General features: G+C 44.7%; 1 protein-coding gene across 19 annotated transcripts in view; it reads right to left on the bottom strand.

Annotated features, from left to right (window-relative positions):
• RERE (arginine-glutamic acid dipeptide repeats) overlaps positions 1-14,569 on the bottom strand; it is a 357,369-nt gene that overhangs the window by 73,294 nt on the left and 269,506 nt on the right. For all 19 annotated transcript variants that reach the window (XM_081201368.1, XM_081201373.1, XM_081201372.1 and 16 more), the window contains one exon: positions 2,245-2,325. In XM_081201368.1, coding sequence (XP_081057494.1) covers positions 2,245-2,325 — 81 coding nt within the window. The remainder of the gene's footprint in view (positions 1-2,244; positions 2,326-14,569) is intronic.

Below are 14,569 nucleotides of genomic sequence, written 5' to 3' on the forward strand. Positions count from 1 at the left end.
ATTCTATCTGGCATTCCCAAGGTCAAATTCAAGGCAGTCACCACCAGCTAAATTAACCAAGGCCAGGTAAATATGCCTTGAAACTTGCACCCAAGGGTACAACAAGCTGGTCCTAGCTGTGTCATGATCCCAACAAACAAGAGCCACTCTTCCACTTCAAGGCTCGTGTTGCTCTAGATTCACTTTCACTGTGGGGTTGCCCTTTTCCCTTCCTCCCTTCCTTCCTCCCTCCCTCCCTCCCTTCCTACTGTGTTATCCCATTCTTAACAATTTCAAGCAAAAAAAAAGGGGGTGGGGTCGTTTTAGGAGGAGAAAACAAATCAAGAAAGCTTGTAAAATCAAAAGCATTATTTTTTGTCTTTTTTTATAGCACACAAGAGCAAGTCTGTGTCCGGCCCTGCCCTCTGTCCCCCCCTGCCCCCACCCCTATTCTTGAGCTCTGCCTGATTGAGGAGGCAAGATCAAGCAAGAGGAAACCTGTGGGCAAGAACAGGAAGCAGAGATTAAACAACCCATTGTAGGTCAAAGGTTACTCGCAGATCAGTTACCACTAGAGGCATGAGAGGCTGACGCTCAGTTGAGACCCCAACACAGGACATCAAACAGCTCAGGCTTCAATGCCCCATCTCCTCTAACACAAAATGTTTAGGCCTCCCACAATAAAAATGTGATGCTTGAGTGGCGTCAGCACCCCGAGTTCTTTTTTTCACAGAGCCCGTAACTCTTCCCTGCCCCACTTTTACCCTTCTTCTAAAGGAGAGGGCACAAGTTATGTGACTTGGCAAGTTCAAAGTCCAACAAGGGTGACTGGGCGAACCTCCTTTTTCCCACTTGACTTTGCAAAAAAATAATACACACACCCACACCCCGTATCATTGCAGAGAGTGAATAATTTAAAAGGACTTTGTTAGATACGTAAAACAAAAAAAATCTGCTCACAACCTATTTCTTTATATATTTTTAGAAAAGCCAATGTTTGTTAGGGTGTGTGCCCATTTGTTTTGGTTTTTTTTAATTAAGAAAAGGATATAACTTTCTTCCCAGAGCCTTTGTCCAATGAGAAAGTTATTAAAATGCAGAAGTTTACTTTTCCTTTATAACTGTTTGCCCATAGCGGGGACAAAAAGCAAGAAAAACTCTGCAGGAAGCCTGCCTGCCTGGTGTATGTGATGTTACAATTAATCCTTCACGATGACAGGTCCTCGTGTCACAACACAGTAGCTCAACAGTCGTGTTTCGCACCATGGAGGAAAACCTCAGAGTCCAAGTTACTCAATTAAATTAAAACCATGACTCACAATCACAGTGACTCTCTCCCTGCCTGCCTCTGTTCAGAGAAATGAAGACGGCGACATTTTCGTGGCAAAGAGGTTCCACCATGAGAAACCATTCTTTAAGCATTTGCTGAACAATCACCTTGATGTTGCTTTAAAAATATGCAAGTATCCCATGGAACAAACACCCAGGGACAAATACTACCTCTGCCTGCCGTTTTTCATTGCTCTTTTCCTAACCCAAAGACAAAAAGGGAGCCTGTCCCCTCTACAAGCGGCAAACAGAAACTACCAGCAGCTCTGAAAACAGAAGCTTCTAGAGATAGGAACTACTAGACCTCAACCGATCCTAATCTCCCCTGCTTTCTAAAAGGAAAGGCATTTATTTCTTATTTTCTCTAATGCAGGCACCTGCAAGATTTTCAGCAAAAAATAAATAAATCTGTCAGCTGGTTGGTTTTGTAGTGGCAGGAACGATCCTATCGGCTGCGAAACAAAAACTGTCATCTGCTAACGGCCGAAGCGTTAAGTGACACACACACAACAACCTCCCGACACAGCCAGGGCAGACACCCCGACTCACCCTACAGAGACTTCTGTTCCTCGAAATGCAATTAGAATCGGCTTCAATACGGCCTTCAAGTTTAGCAATGCAACGACTATCCTTGCAACTACTATCATCACATCATCCATTTAAAATTAGGTCTGAGCTGCGTCCCTAAACTGCCAGCACCATCTGATCAAACACGCGTTGGTAAAGTAAACTGGTTTACTTTCTCAAGTCTATTGCTTTGAGGGGGGGGCACACACACCCGCACACAACAGCTCTGAAAACTGTCCCAGAAGCAGCTGAGTTAAAAGCCCAGCACAGGGTTAAAAGGCAACAGCTTTGTACGATCAAATGGAGGAATGCAGAGTGCCATAAAACAAGCACACACAAACAAGTTACATAAAGTCCATAGATACTTACTGTTTCCTTATTGGGAAGCAGCTCTTTTCGGATCCTGAAGAAGTTCTTCCCATACTGTCTGAGCCCTTTAATGAAGCGTTTCTGTGTTTAAAACAAAAATAGAATGTCAGCAGAGGCAAAGAGAAAATCTCTTTAACCAGCACGGTAGTTTTAAAAAGTTACCGGATTAGGGGTTGCACAAATATGCAGGTTTAAGTCCCACAGAAATTGCAAATTTTCAGATTTCAGTCTCAAGTCTCATCCAGGATTCAATTATTATTAATTAAAGAAACACACGAGAAAAAACAACCTTTTAGCTCAAAATGACATAGGCTGTGTGCTTTGTTTGGAGGGCTTTGAGAAGGCAAGCTGCTGGTTTCTGTGAAAATAAATGTTGAAAACCTGAAGCAAGATCTAATTCCATCTTAAGCTGGGGGTGGAGGAACGAGAGAATAGTGCTTTTCCTTCTCTACAATTCTGGACAGAGAAGGGGGTTGCTGTCTGAGCTGTAAAAAGATGAAAAACTCATTCCGAGCTCAAAGCATCCAGGTTTCTTTCGAAAGTTTATATATATTTATACAGAGAGACATATATGGAGAAGATTTCCAAATAAATCTCTTCCAGGAAAAGAAATAAGACTGCTTTACTATTCCCCACCTTTTTGGGGGGAGAATCAGTCCATATTTAGTTCCAAAATCCAGGGCTGCCAAAGACTTCCGTTTGGGCTTCTCAAATAATCCAGTTTGGCAATGATTAAAAACAAAACAAAAACAAACCGCAACACACAAAATACAGCCCACCCCACCTCCCCAGAAAACTCAACACTTCTGTGTTTGCAGATTTCTCGGTTCCAACACTCCTCCCCTAAATACACAGAGAGGGGGGGTGGAGGGGAGAAAAGAAGAGTTTCAAAGTGATGTTTAAATCCGGATCGAAAAGAGAGCCGGAGAAGGAGCAAAGGGTTTTTCAAAGCTCTTCCCCACCACAGAACACAAGCACGCGCGCACACCGATTGCACAAAAATGACTGACGTACAAACTGACACACACACGCGCACACACACAAACAAACACACACCCTGCGGAGGGGTGATTTCCCTTCTGGGAGGGGGAAGAGGAGGAAGAAGAAGAAGAACTCCGAAGCAACAAACCAGCCGCCGCCAAAGCGGAGAGCAGCGTTTCTCCTTTGCCTGTTTCAGCCGCTGCTGAGAGTGGAGGGGAAGAGTCAAAATCCGGATCTCCAAGTAGGGGCGTCCTGCATGGAGGTGGCAGCGGAGGAGGCAGCAGCCGGAGGAGCCGGGGATCGCTTGTTACCCGGGGAGGCTCTGACACTACAAAAGGGGAGGGAAGAGGCAGCGGCGGCAGCAGCAGCAGCTTAACATGTGATCTGAGCTGGGCTGAGCGGCAGAAGGGAGAAAGAGAGAAACAAGAGGCACCGGGCGAGCTGCAAAAGGCGGCCTGGATCACCTAGGCAGACTCCCCGCAGCAAAGGCTGTAGGAGGACCATTAGCAAGAGGGGCAGCCGACGCAAGGGCCCTGCAGAGGTTCCTGGGGTGCAACTCTCATTGTTCCCTGCTAATACTACCAGGCAGTAAAAAGGTAAAGGGACCCCTGACCATTATGTCCAGTCGTGGCCGATTCTGGCGAACCAGAGCAGCACATGGAAACACCATTTACCTTCCCGCCAGAGCGATACCTATTTATCTACTTGCACTTTGACATGCTTTCGAACTGCTAGGTTGGCAGGAGCAGGGACCCAGCAACAGGAGCTCAACCCGTCGCGCGGATTCAAACCGCCAACCTTCTGATCGGCAAGTCCTAGGCTCTGTTTAACCCACAGCGCCACCCGCGTCCCAGAACCACCAGGCAAATGAGTGCCAAATCTAAGTGCAATATAAATGCTGCTGCTTGTTAGGATGATCATGGCAAAGTGGCTCACATGCATTAATACTGTAATGCAGGGGTGGCCAACTGAAGTCCTCAAGATGCTGTTGGACTCCAACTCCTTAGCAGCCAGCATGGCCAATAATCAGGATGGTGGGAGTTGTTGTCCAACAAACAACAAGCTGGACATCCATCCTGTGCTGATTCCAACACCCAGCATTACAGAAGGGTGGGTTTAGACCAGGTGTGGGGAACCTCTGGCCTTCCAGATGTTGTTGGACTGCAACTCCCATCAGCCCCAGCAAGCATAAGCAATGGCCGGGGATGGTGGGAACTGTAGTTTAGCAAGATCTGCATGGCCAAAGGTTCTCTACAGAGGAAAGGAAGGAGACTTGGCCCAAATCCCATACTTATTTAAAATACATGTATCCTGCCTTTCTATCTGCAAGACGGTTTAACAACACAAACATGAAGCACGAAAAAATAATACCACCACAAACCCAATCACAAGTCAGTTTTAGTGAGTTTATGGCCGGGGTGGGGTGGGGTGGATCAAACCCAGGATGCTGCAAAACAAAGATTTATACAAATCCAATAGCAACATACAGGGAGGAAGAAATGTTTTATTCTGAGTTGACCACAAGATAACAATTTCCCTGACACCTCAATAAACCAACAGCCAAGTGCTTAATTAAAATACTAAAATATATTTAATAAACTTGTCCAAGTATGTTCAGAAATCAAATAGGTTACTTGTGCTTTCCCCCCAGTGGAAGGGTTCTAGGTCATTGGAAATATCAGCACTGCAATGATTTACATTTGATCCAGTCTCTGTATTTTAGGAAGGGTTTGGCTGGATTCTGGCCATTGCAACTTTCTACCCCTCTGTCATGGTCCCATTGCCTAGTCTTCTGGTCTAGCAGTAAATTCTACAACCTATATTGTGGGAAGCTGTCACCTGAACATGCCTTCATGCTCCAAGTTAGTAAGACACCTATCCATCAAAGCTTAGACACTAATTAACACATTGAGCATACCCATGACACACATATCTGAGCAGGTCTTCCGAGGGGGAACTCTGGGGTTTTTGTTCTGCAAGAGGGGCTTCGGATCTTTAAAGGAGAATTGCCAACACTTTCATTATACAAATTCCCAGCACTCTTTGGGGGGAAGCCAGCAGGGGTTGCCAACCTTTTTGGGCCCATGGGTACATTTACAAACAGGAGAAATTCTCATGGGCCCTGCACACACCACAACCCAACACACATGTCTACTGTCGACAAAGATGTTTCTTTAAGGCCTACTTTCACTGGGAGACGGGGACCCTCCAGGCACAAGGGAACCCCTGTGGGTGCCCATGCTAGCAACTCATGTAGCATTGACACACCCAGGTGTTTCCTTCTGCTTATTGTTTCTTTGTTCTAAAAGAGCAACAGACTGCTAGGTAGCCAGCCACCTAACAGCCATTTTCATTTTTTGAATGTAGCTCTTAGCACCCAAGAGTGTGAATGAAAAGGCTCATCAGCTGTCTTTATTACGGACCTGTCTGCATATAATCCACTAAAAGCTATCAACACATTTGTGCTCTAATTTTTATGGGTCCTGAGCAGATACTGAAACTCGGATTGAAACATATTGAGATGCTCGCTAAATATAACCTAATCCCCAGATACAAAAAGTCTCCCCAAATAAAGTCTATTTTTAATCCATCTAGAGATCTCACTCAGAAAGTCCTTCTAAATTTTATGCAGGGGGTGGAGGGGGCCATGTAGCCATAAACACAAACAAGGATCAGTTCGGATTTTGCTACAGAATACGAGTAGATTGTGTTGGCTGAGAAAGATTCTCGTTTTAATGGGAGTGGGTGGGGAGGTGGTAAAAAAGAAAGAAAGACCTTAAGTCTAAGTAAGTGGGGCTGCCAGAACAAACCACTGGGTTGCATCCAACTTATATCCTACTAGAGCAGACCTGCTTAAATTAATGATCCTAAGTTAGTCATGTCCATTTACTTTGATAGATAGGATTAACACTGGGAACAAGCCATGGATCTCTAAGCACCATGGAATTTGCACCATTGGGATGGTGGTAGGTAGTAGCTTCTGTTCTTTCGTGGGCTTGTGCGACTCAGTTGGCTGGTCCACCTGGCTCCAGCTAGAAATGTTCTGAAATCAGATATGTCTAGCAACTCTACCTGCTGCTGTGACAGAAGGCCAGAGGTTTATTTTTAAACAGAGGAGCAAAAGCAACCCAAAGAAACGTCCCTCTCGCAGAGACATAAAACACCAGGCCTCTTCCTTAAATAACCATCAGCTTCCACCTTCCTGTCCTACTAGTGAAGCTCTATTACCCTTGGCTACTGCTTCCTGTAGCTTGGGGACCATTTTGCGGCTTGCTCTACTCTGACCCCAGTTTAATCCAGCAATTTCCGAGGTTCCCAAACCTCAGTAATCTCCCCGCCAAGGAATGAGATCCTTCTTCTCCTGTGCATTACTCTTGTGGTTTGCATCCTCATTTGTTAAATGCATTATGACAGGTTATTTACTTTTGCCCACAGAGTGGGGAATTGCGGTTGCTTCCCCTCCCCGCAAAAGAATTTAACAATTGTACCAGTAAAGGGGGGGGGGTTCACAGTTCAAATAAATCTTCTTCTTCTTCTTTTTTAAAGAAATGGGCCTCCATTTATTAGACCCTATATGCAAGGGGGATCCAACGAGCCCCCCCCCAAGTTTTGTACTACAATCTCCATCAACAGCTCTATTAGACATGCTGGCTGGGGCTGATGAGAGTTGTAGTCCACAACATTCGGGGGGGGGGGAGAGACAGGACCAGACGGACCGGACCACATTGGCTATCCCTGCTATAAGCTGCTTCACACCTTCAGAAAAACACCTCCCCAATTTGCTGAGTGTTTAAGTGGATTCTGGGGCACATTTAGGAAGGGGGAAGACCCTTAACAGTCTTGCATCGTCTAAATTGTATAGATGCTAGAATCCCACAATTGTTTTACATTTACAACACAACTCTGGACCGCTTCTCAGTAAAAAGCATAAACTTGTCCAGGCTTTTCCAGTCTCCTGATGTCTTGGACTACACAACCTGCAACACTTGCTTGAAAATGTGGTTATCCAGACCACAAGTCCACCTATTCCAGCATATTTTTTATTTATTTATCTCACCTTCCCTCCAAGGAACTCTAGGTGACATACATGGCTCTCTTCCTCCCCATGGAAATCCTACAAGATGGGTTAGGCTAAGTAACTGTGACTGGCCCAAGGTAGTCCAATGAGTTCCAAGTCTGAGCAGGGATTCAAACCCTGGTCTCCCAAGTCCTAGTCTGACACTGGCTCTCCCTCTTCTCAAAAGTTACAACAACTTGCAGGAACTAGTTCAGGAATCTGTGGCCCTCCAAGTGTTAGTGGACTGCACAACTCCTCTCACCCGACGATTGACCATGCTGGCTGGGGCTGAGATGTGTTGGGAGTCCCGCTAAAATCTGGGGAGCGCACAGGTTCTTTACCACTGTGCTAGATCTTCCTCTAGATTTTGGTCACACCTTCCTTTTGTCTGTCCTACTTCTACCATTCCAATGGGTGCATACTCAGTTTGCATGGGAATTGGCTGGACCTGTTAGTCCTCACCATTATGCTGTTCCCTAGAAAACATGCAATATTCCCTTGCGAATCAGTGGTCATGGGAAAACTGTCTACTAGGGGAGTTTGTCGGCCATCACTAATCTTATTAATGAACCCCTCGTAACATTCTGCAAGGAACTTCAGCATTCAGCAAGGCTACTGGAAAATACTGTTCCTGGCAACCCTAAGATTACTGGATAGAAAAATGTTTTTAGCTGTTTTTAAAAATTTCGCAACTGCTTTTAAATGTTTCAAACTGTAATTGTTTTGGGAATGTTTGCAACTGCTTTGTATTTGTTTTTAAAATGTGTATCTCAGATATAAATTCAATAAATCACCATCATCTCATACCACACTTTGCTTTTAAAAGCCCTTGTCGATTTCGGAAGCTAGTTTGCCATGTATCATAATGTGCACAGATTATCCAGAGACAGTTGTGCACTTATTAGGAACCTGACTTAAGTTTTTGCGGATTAGCCATCACCATCATAATTATTATCAATGCATATTTCAACTCCGCTCTTCTATTCAAATCAATACTCAGAGCATCTTACAAAAGATAATAGGGTTTCCCCCCGGCTTTCCATCACATGTATGTTGAACTTTTGGAAATTTATTGTGTCCCTGGAAAAGCAGAGGGCAGAGAACGAAAAGGACACGCTAGCTGTTGATCTCTGTTTTTGATAACTGATTAACATGCCCAACTGTGGATTTACCTCAGGAGCATCCTTGGTTCAATAATTTAAAGCTCTGAATTGCTTCTGTTGCACACCGCAGGGCTGGATGAATGTGAGCCATTTAAAGATGAATCCATCTTTTTTAAAAAAACAAACAAACACTAGTTTAACAAAGTGGCAACAGTCAACTGACAGATCTGGAATGCAGATTTAACAGGTTATCCAAAAACCTTGATGGAATGTTAATTGTTGCGTTTAATCACAGCTTGCGACAATTACGGTTTGCATCCAACCAAGTCCTACTCAGAGCAGACCCACCAATGGATCTAAGTGAGTCAAGCCCATTAATTTCAATGGGTCTACACTGAGTAGGACTAACAGTGGACACAAAAGTGTGCTCGTATTTTATTACACACAAGTGGAAACTGCAATGAAGTGCTTCACGGCCCCTGAGCAAGTTTAATCCTCAGTGGGCTGCTTGGGGAGCCTTTTTCTCCACCCCACAAAGACTCTATCCCTAAAGCCTTTTGTACTTCTGCAAACCTGGGGTCTCTCCCATGTCTTCTGATACCTCTTTTGTTGAGGAAGGTGCCTCTTGGCATACAGAAGTAATGCCACTGAACACATGCAACGGCTTCCCCCAAAGAATCCTGGGAACTGTAGTTTTTAAGGCTGCTGGGAACTGCAGCTCTGTGAAGTGTTTATAGGAAGGGAAGGGGTGCTGTGCTATATATGCACATTAAATGTATGGTGTGTACTCAAGGACAGTCACACAAGGCAGGTTGCCAGCCTAGAACTAGAAATTTCATAAATGTTCTCCACTCATGTGGCACTTAATTTTGATATTCAAAATAATAATTCACTGGATGGTGGCTTTTAAAGGACATGGCTGCCTTCTAGGAATGAGTTACACAAGCCAATATATAAAATATCTACTTTATAATATCCCATCTCTGCTCCCGAAAGCTTTTTCCTCTTTACATTTTCTGCCTCCTCTGTTTAAACGTTTGCAGTAAAAGCAATCTTTGAATTATTTTCATATTCTACTCCAGGGAAAACTGAAATCGCTTCAGAGGAACAAAATAAATAAATAAATGCAGGAATCTATTTCCCACAGCAATGATATGCTAAATCAGGAGTGGGCAAAATAGAGCACACATACTCCCCCCCGCCCCGCCCCGGCCCCACCACACACACTCCAAAGAATTGTATCTGGTGCACATGCTGGAGTTTAATTCAAGTCTTAAGGTGAGTAAAACCACAAAGGCAGGAGGAAAACTATTCATTTGTTCCAGAAGGTAATGAAGCACAAAGTCAGTTTCTAGACCAGGGTCGCTGCGCATTTTTGCTGAAATCAACAGGTGCTTTTCCTTCCATCAATAATTTTACTTCATCTTAAATTTAGTATGCTGGCTGTTTAGCCATAATAATAAATATTCATTCATTTATTCAGCTCATCTTACAAGAAACAGATGTGTATACACACGTAGGGTTGTTCATGTGTTACACTGAACAGGCACACAATCCATTTACACAATATCTACACTAATTCCTGTTCATATTTAACTGTGCACTGTGTACACGGGTACACAACAGCTGAGCTGTACAAACAAGGGTATGCCCTTTTTCCACAAAGAGACAGCTGGTCCCTGAGTCCAGTGCAACATGGGAATAAGCCTCCAAGTCTAGAAACAAATGTGGGATAGCAACCTATGAATCTTCACTGACAACTCAAGGCAATACAGATTGGTAAAGGGACCCCTGACCGTTAACTCCAGTCGCAGACAACTCTGGGGTTGCGGCGCTCATCTCGCTTTACTGGCCAAGGGAGGCGCCGTTTGTCTGCAGACAGCTTCCGGGTCATGTGGCCAGCATGACTAAGCCGCTTCTGGCGAACCAGAGCAGCGCACGGAAACACCATTTACCTTCCCGCCGGAGCAGTACATATTTATCTACTTGCACTTTGACGTGCTTTCGAACTGCTAGGTTGGCAGGAGCTGGGACCGAACAACGGGAGCTTACCCCGTCGCGGGGATTCAAACCGCCGACCTTCTGATCGGCAAGCCCTTTGCTTTGTGGTTTAGACCACAGTGCCACCCATGTGCTACTACTTCTGCTACTACTCTTCAAAAAAGATGGCTATTTCAGGAGTGGGGAACCTCAGGCCTAGGGGCCAAACGAAGCTCTTCCAGGGGCCCTCTCTCCTCTACCTAGTGCTGGATCAGGCCAGTGGCCCATCTAGTCCAGCATCCTTAACTCACAGTGGCCAACCAGATGCCCTAAAGGAAAGACCGCAAGAAGGATGGGAGAACAACAGCACTCTCCCCATTGGAGATTCCCAGTAGCCAGTATCCAGAAGCACACTGCCCCTGACAGTAGCAACACTAAGCTGTCTTTAGTACATCAAAATGACCGCTGAAGAATGAGCAATTTGCTGTGGAAAACAGGTTCATCATCATCAAACCTTTTATTGGCATCACATCCAAACATCCAAAACAAAGGAAAACAGGTTGGGGAGGGGGGAATTAGGCGAGCCGGATCTGCCCCAAGCTGACAATTCTCAAAATGTGAGTGGGGTTGAGAGGACTAATCCATCCCACCTGTGTCTTAAAATATTTGTCCATTTACAACAATTTTCCTTTATAAATGCTCCGCCTGCTTTTCTTTTCAGGAGAGGGCGGTGGCAGGTAGTGATAAATATGAGCAAGATTTCTGTGGCCTCACAGACATTAATGCTTGCTGAAGGCCCCATAAAAAGAACTGGTCATCGGGAGTTAAAAAAGCAAACGCAGCGTGTATCTGGGTAGCACTTTTTTTATTTTAAAAAAGCAGCATTAAGAAATTCTGTGGCTTGATGGATCAGCGGCCATTGTCGATAGACAATGCAGATATGTGCTTTGCAAAAATGGTTGCCATGGCTATTGAAGGGCTAGAACACAAGGCCTCCTAAAGCCATTTTGCAAGCTGACGCTCCCCCGCGTTCCCTCCGTGACATAATTTATTAGGTTCTCTGGTATCCCTGCCACGATGTGTAAACAGGGGGGCTATAAATAACCAAGAAGCAACTAGAAACAAGCATGCTAATGTTTGCATATGTGTTACTTGTAGGCCCCATATTTTATCTGCCGAAACAAATGGCATGACAAGATACACAAAGCCATTATGTTCTGACTAACGGAGCTCAGATGGCATGTTTATCAAAGTGGCGATAATGCCATTCCGGAGGCTGCAGCTAAGGTTATGCACCAGGATTTCCATTATCGAGGGATTAGAATTTGCCAAGGAAGGCTGCAACCAAGTATTAAAATCCAGCACCCAGGAATCTGCTTGGCATTCATGTTTTTTTTTTGGGGGGGGGGGTGGATTGTTAACGGAATTATTTTGTTGCTAGTGCAAGCTATCCCAGACCTGCAAGTTTTCTCAGCGTGCTTAAAAATTCTGATTTGCTACTGAGCTCCATCCAAGGAACTCCAGCTATACAAATGCGATGAAGGAAAACTAACCTTGCAAGGAAAAGTTTGCAGAACTCCGGATGGTGGCACCCAAGAAGACAAAACAGAGAGGTCTCTACCCTGGGCAATGGAAAGGTGTCAGGTAATTCTAGCAGCCTCTAATAAACCCATAAGGGGGTAGGACCAAGAAACATGAGGGACAAAGCTAATGGTGGCTACTGGCCATGATGATGGCCATAGTCTACCTTGACTGTTGGAGGAAATATGCCCCTGAACGCCATTTGTGCTAGGGAAACAAAAGCAGGGAGAGATGTTATTGCACTCAGGTTAAGCTTGTGAGCTTCCCTGAGGCATCTGATTGGCCACTTTGACAGCAGGATGCTGGAGTAGATGAGCCTTTGTTCTTGGGTTTTGGTTTTGAATAAGGTCTCATAAATGTCAACTGAATCACTTCTTCTTTTCCTTACTAAATATGCCCCTCCAGGGCGTTTGCAAAAATGATGTATTTAAAAAAAAGAGAGAGAGCAAACGTCAATGTACTTGTTAGTAGCACATAAACACACTCACAAACACACCTTCAGCTTTGAAACAAAAGTGTTATAAGCCTTTTATTAAAAAAAAGGTGTGTACCAGCTGCAATGGATTAGCTTGGAATAAAAATGATAGCATTCGTATTGGTACAAAATAAAGAGTGTACACAATAGGTTTTTCTGGTGAGTCGAAACTCATATTTTTCACTTTGCATGCCAAAGAAGTATATGTGCCCTGGCAGTTTCCCCACAGACTACACCATTGGCATCACTTGTCCAGGCTTGGAGAATTGTAGCATATTACTCATATTTTGGTAAATGTGTCACTGTATTTTCTTGCCACACAGAAAAATCTAGTAAACCTTTAAAAAGAGAGAGCTGTGCAGAAAAATTCCTTGCTGGGATGACCAGGCAAGGGGTCAGGGATTTTTCTACGATGCACATAGGTTAATTCCTTCCTTCCTTCCTTCCTTCCTTCCTTCCTCTCTCTCTCTCCCTCTCTCCAATGATGAACATGGCTACTTTGGCGCAGGCAAAGTGGGCCAAAGAGCCTGCGGGTTTCTGTTAGGGCAGTTTCTATGGGTGATCACCTTTATTATAGTTTTCCAAGGGCATTTGGTTGACCACTTTGAGAACAGGATGTTCCCTACGTGGGCCTTTATTCTGATCCTGCAGGATTGTCTTATGTTATTACAGGCAGGCAATGAATTTGGCATCAGGTGCCCTTTCAAATGTCTTGTGACAGGGAAGATTATCGGTTTGTTTTTGTTCTTATTTTTATTGTGTATTTTGTGTTTGTGTTGTTGTGAACCACCCTGAGATCTACGGATGAAGAGTGGTGTACAAATTTAAATAATAGTAATTACTATTATTAGGAAACTGAGATTGTGTGATCTGGGTTACGGCGTGGGGTCTAAATTTGGGGAAATTAATTTAGTTTAAGATGACTTTATCTAGCGATTGTGCTTGTACTGAATGGGGAAACTGATGTGATTTGGAGGAAATGGTGGGGAAATTTGTTGGTTTGTCTTCTACGACATTAAAAGTCTAAATTTGAATTTCTCTACGTACCTTAACATAGGCAACTTTGTGTTGATAGGCTCACGGTCTGAATCATTTAAGTATGTAGTACCCTGCAGTAACCCCAAGTGCCAGGGGCTGGAAGAGACTCTCAGATACACCTCATGTACCAAGGTATATTGTGTACATTCATATCAATATACACATGTTGTACTTCTTGTTGAAGTGATCTTGATGCTGTAAATAATTTTAACTTTCTTTTCTTGTTGTTTTGGGGTACATTGTCTGGGTGAAGTCCAGCTAATGGCGTCTAAGGGGTGCCTTCCTCAAGCAATGGGAGCAAACAGCAATGCTGCCACCTCTCTTTGGAGTTGGCACGTTCCGTCTACTCACATGCACAGCCAGGCTGTCATTAAAATGGCCTCCCTCGGGGGAATACCAAAGGAGCCCAGGATGGTAATTGGCTCCACCTCCATGGCGCTAAGCTGTTGAGCCTTTTGTTCCCAACAATAGGCCTCCCGCCGAACCGCCCCCTCCGCCCGCCTGGAAATATTGGCAATAGGCAGGCGTGAGCACAGCTGTGTGTGAATTACATATATAAACAGATTAGATTTGCAATATTTACGCCGCACACAAACACATTAATAAGCGCATTTGCATACACACTTGGCTAAAATCAGATGGCAGGCGGGTAACCTTTCTTGCCCAGGCATATTCGTTTTGGATTATTGTGGAAATATAAACATGCGTGCATGTGCATGTGGGAGAGTGCGTGCCTGGGTTAATGTGACCTGAACGCAAGAGGGGGAAGAGGCATGAAGAGCGGCAACTGTGCACCTGGCAGGCATGGAGAACGTGCACAGACTGATGGCACAGATAGGGGAAGCCTGTACGCTGCCCAAGCGGGGAAGGGGGGGGGCAAAGTCAGGTGGAAGGTGGTGAATTTCCCAGAGATCTTTTGCAGATCTGCCAATTCAAAACGCAAACAATGCACCCTGACCAGGCAAATGTATAAAACATTTAGGGAATATCCACAGCTCAGTAGAAGAGCACCTGCTTTGAATCTAGAACACGGGTGTCAAACACAAGGCCCGTGGGCCGAATCCGGCCCGCCAGACTTCGTCATGTGGCCCGTGTAGCCGCCGCCGGCCG

Source organism: Podarcis bocagei (genome assembly GCF_964188305.1).
Source record: "Podarcis bocagei genome assembly, chromosome: 7".
Classification (NCBI taxonomy): Eukaryota; Metazoa; Chordata; class Lepidosauria; order Squamata; family Lacertidae; genus Podarcis; species Podarcis bocagei.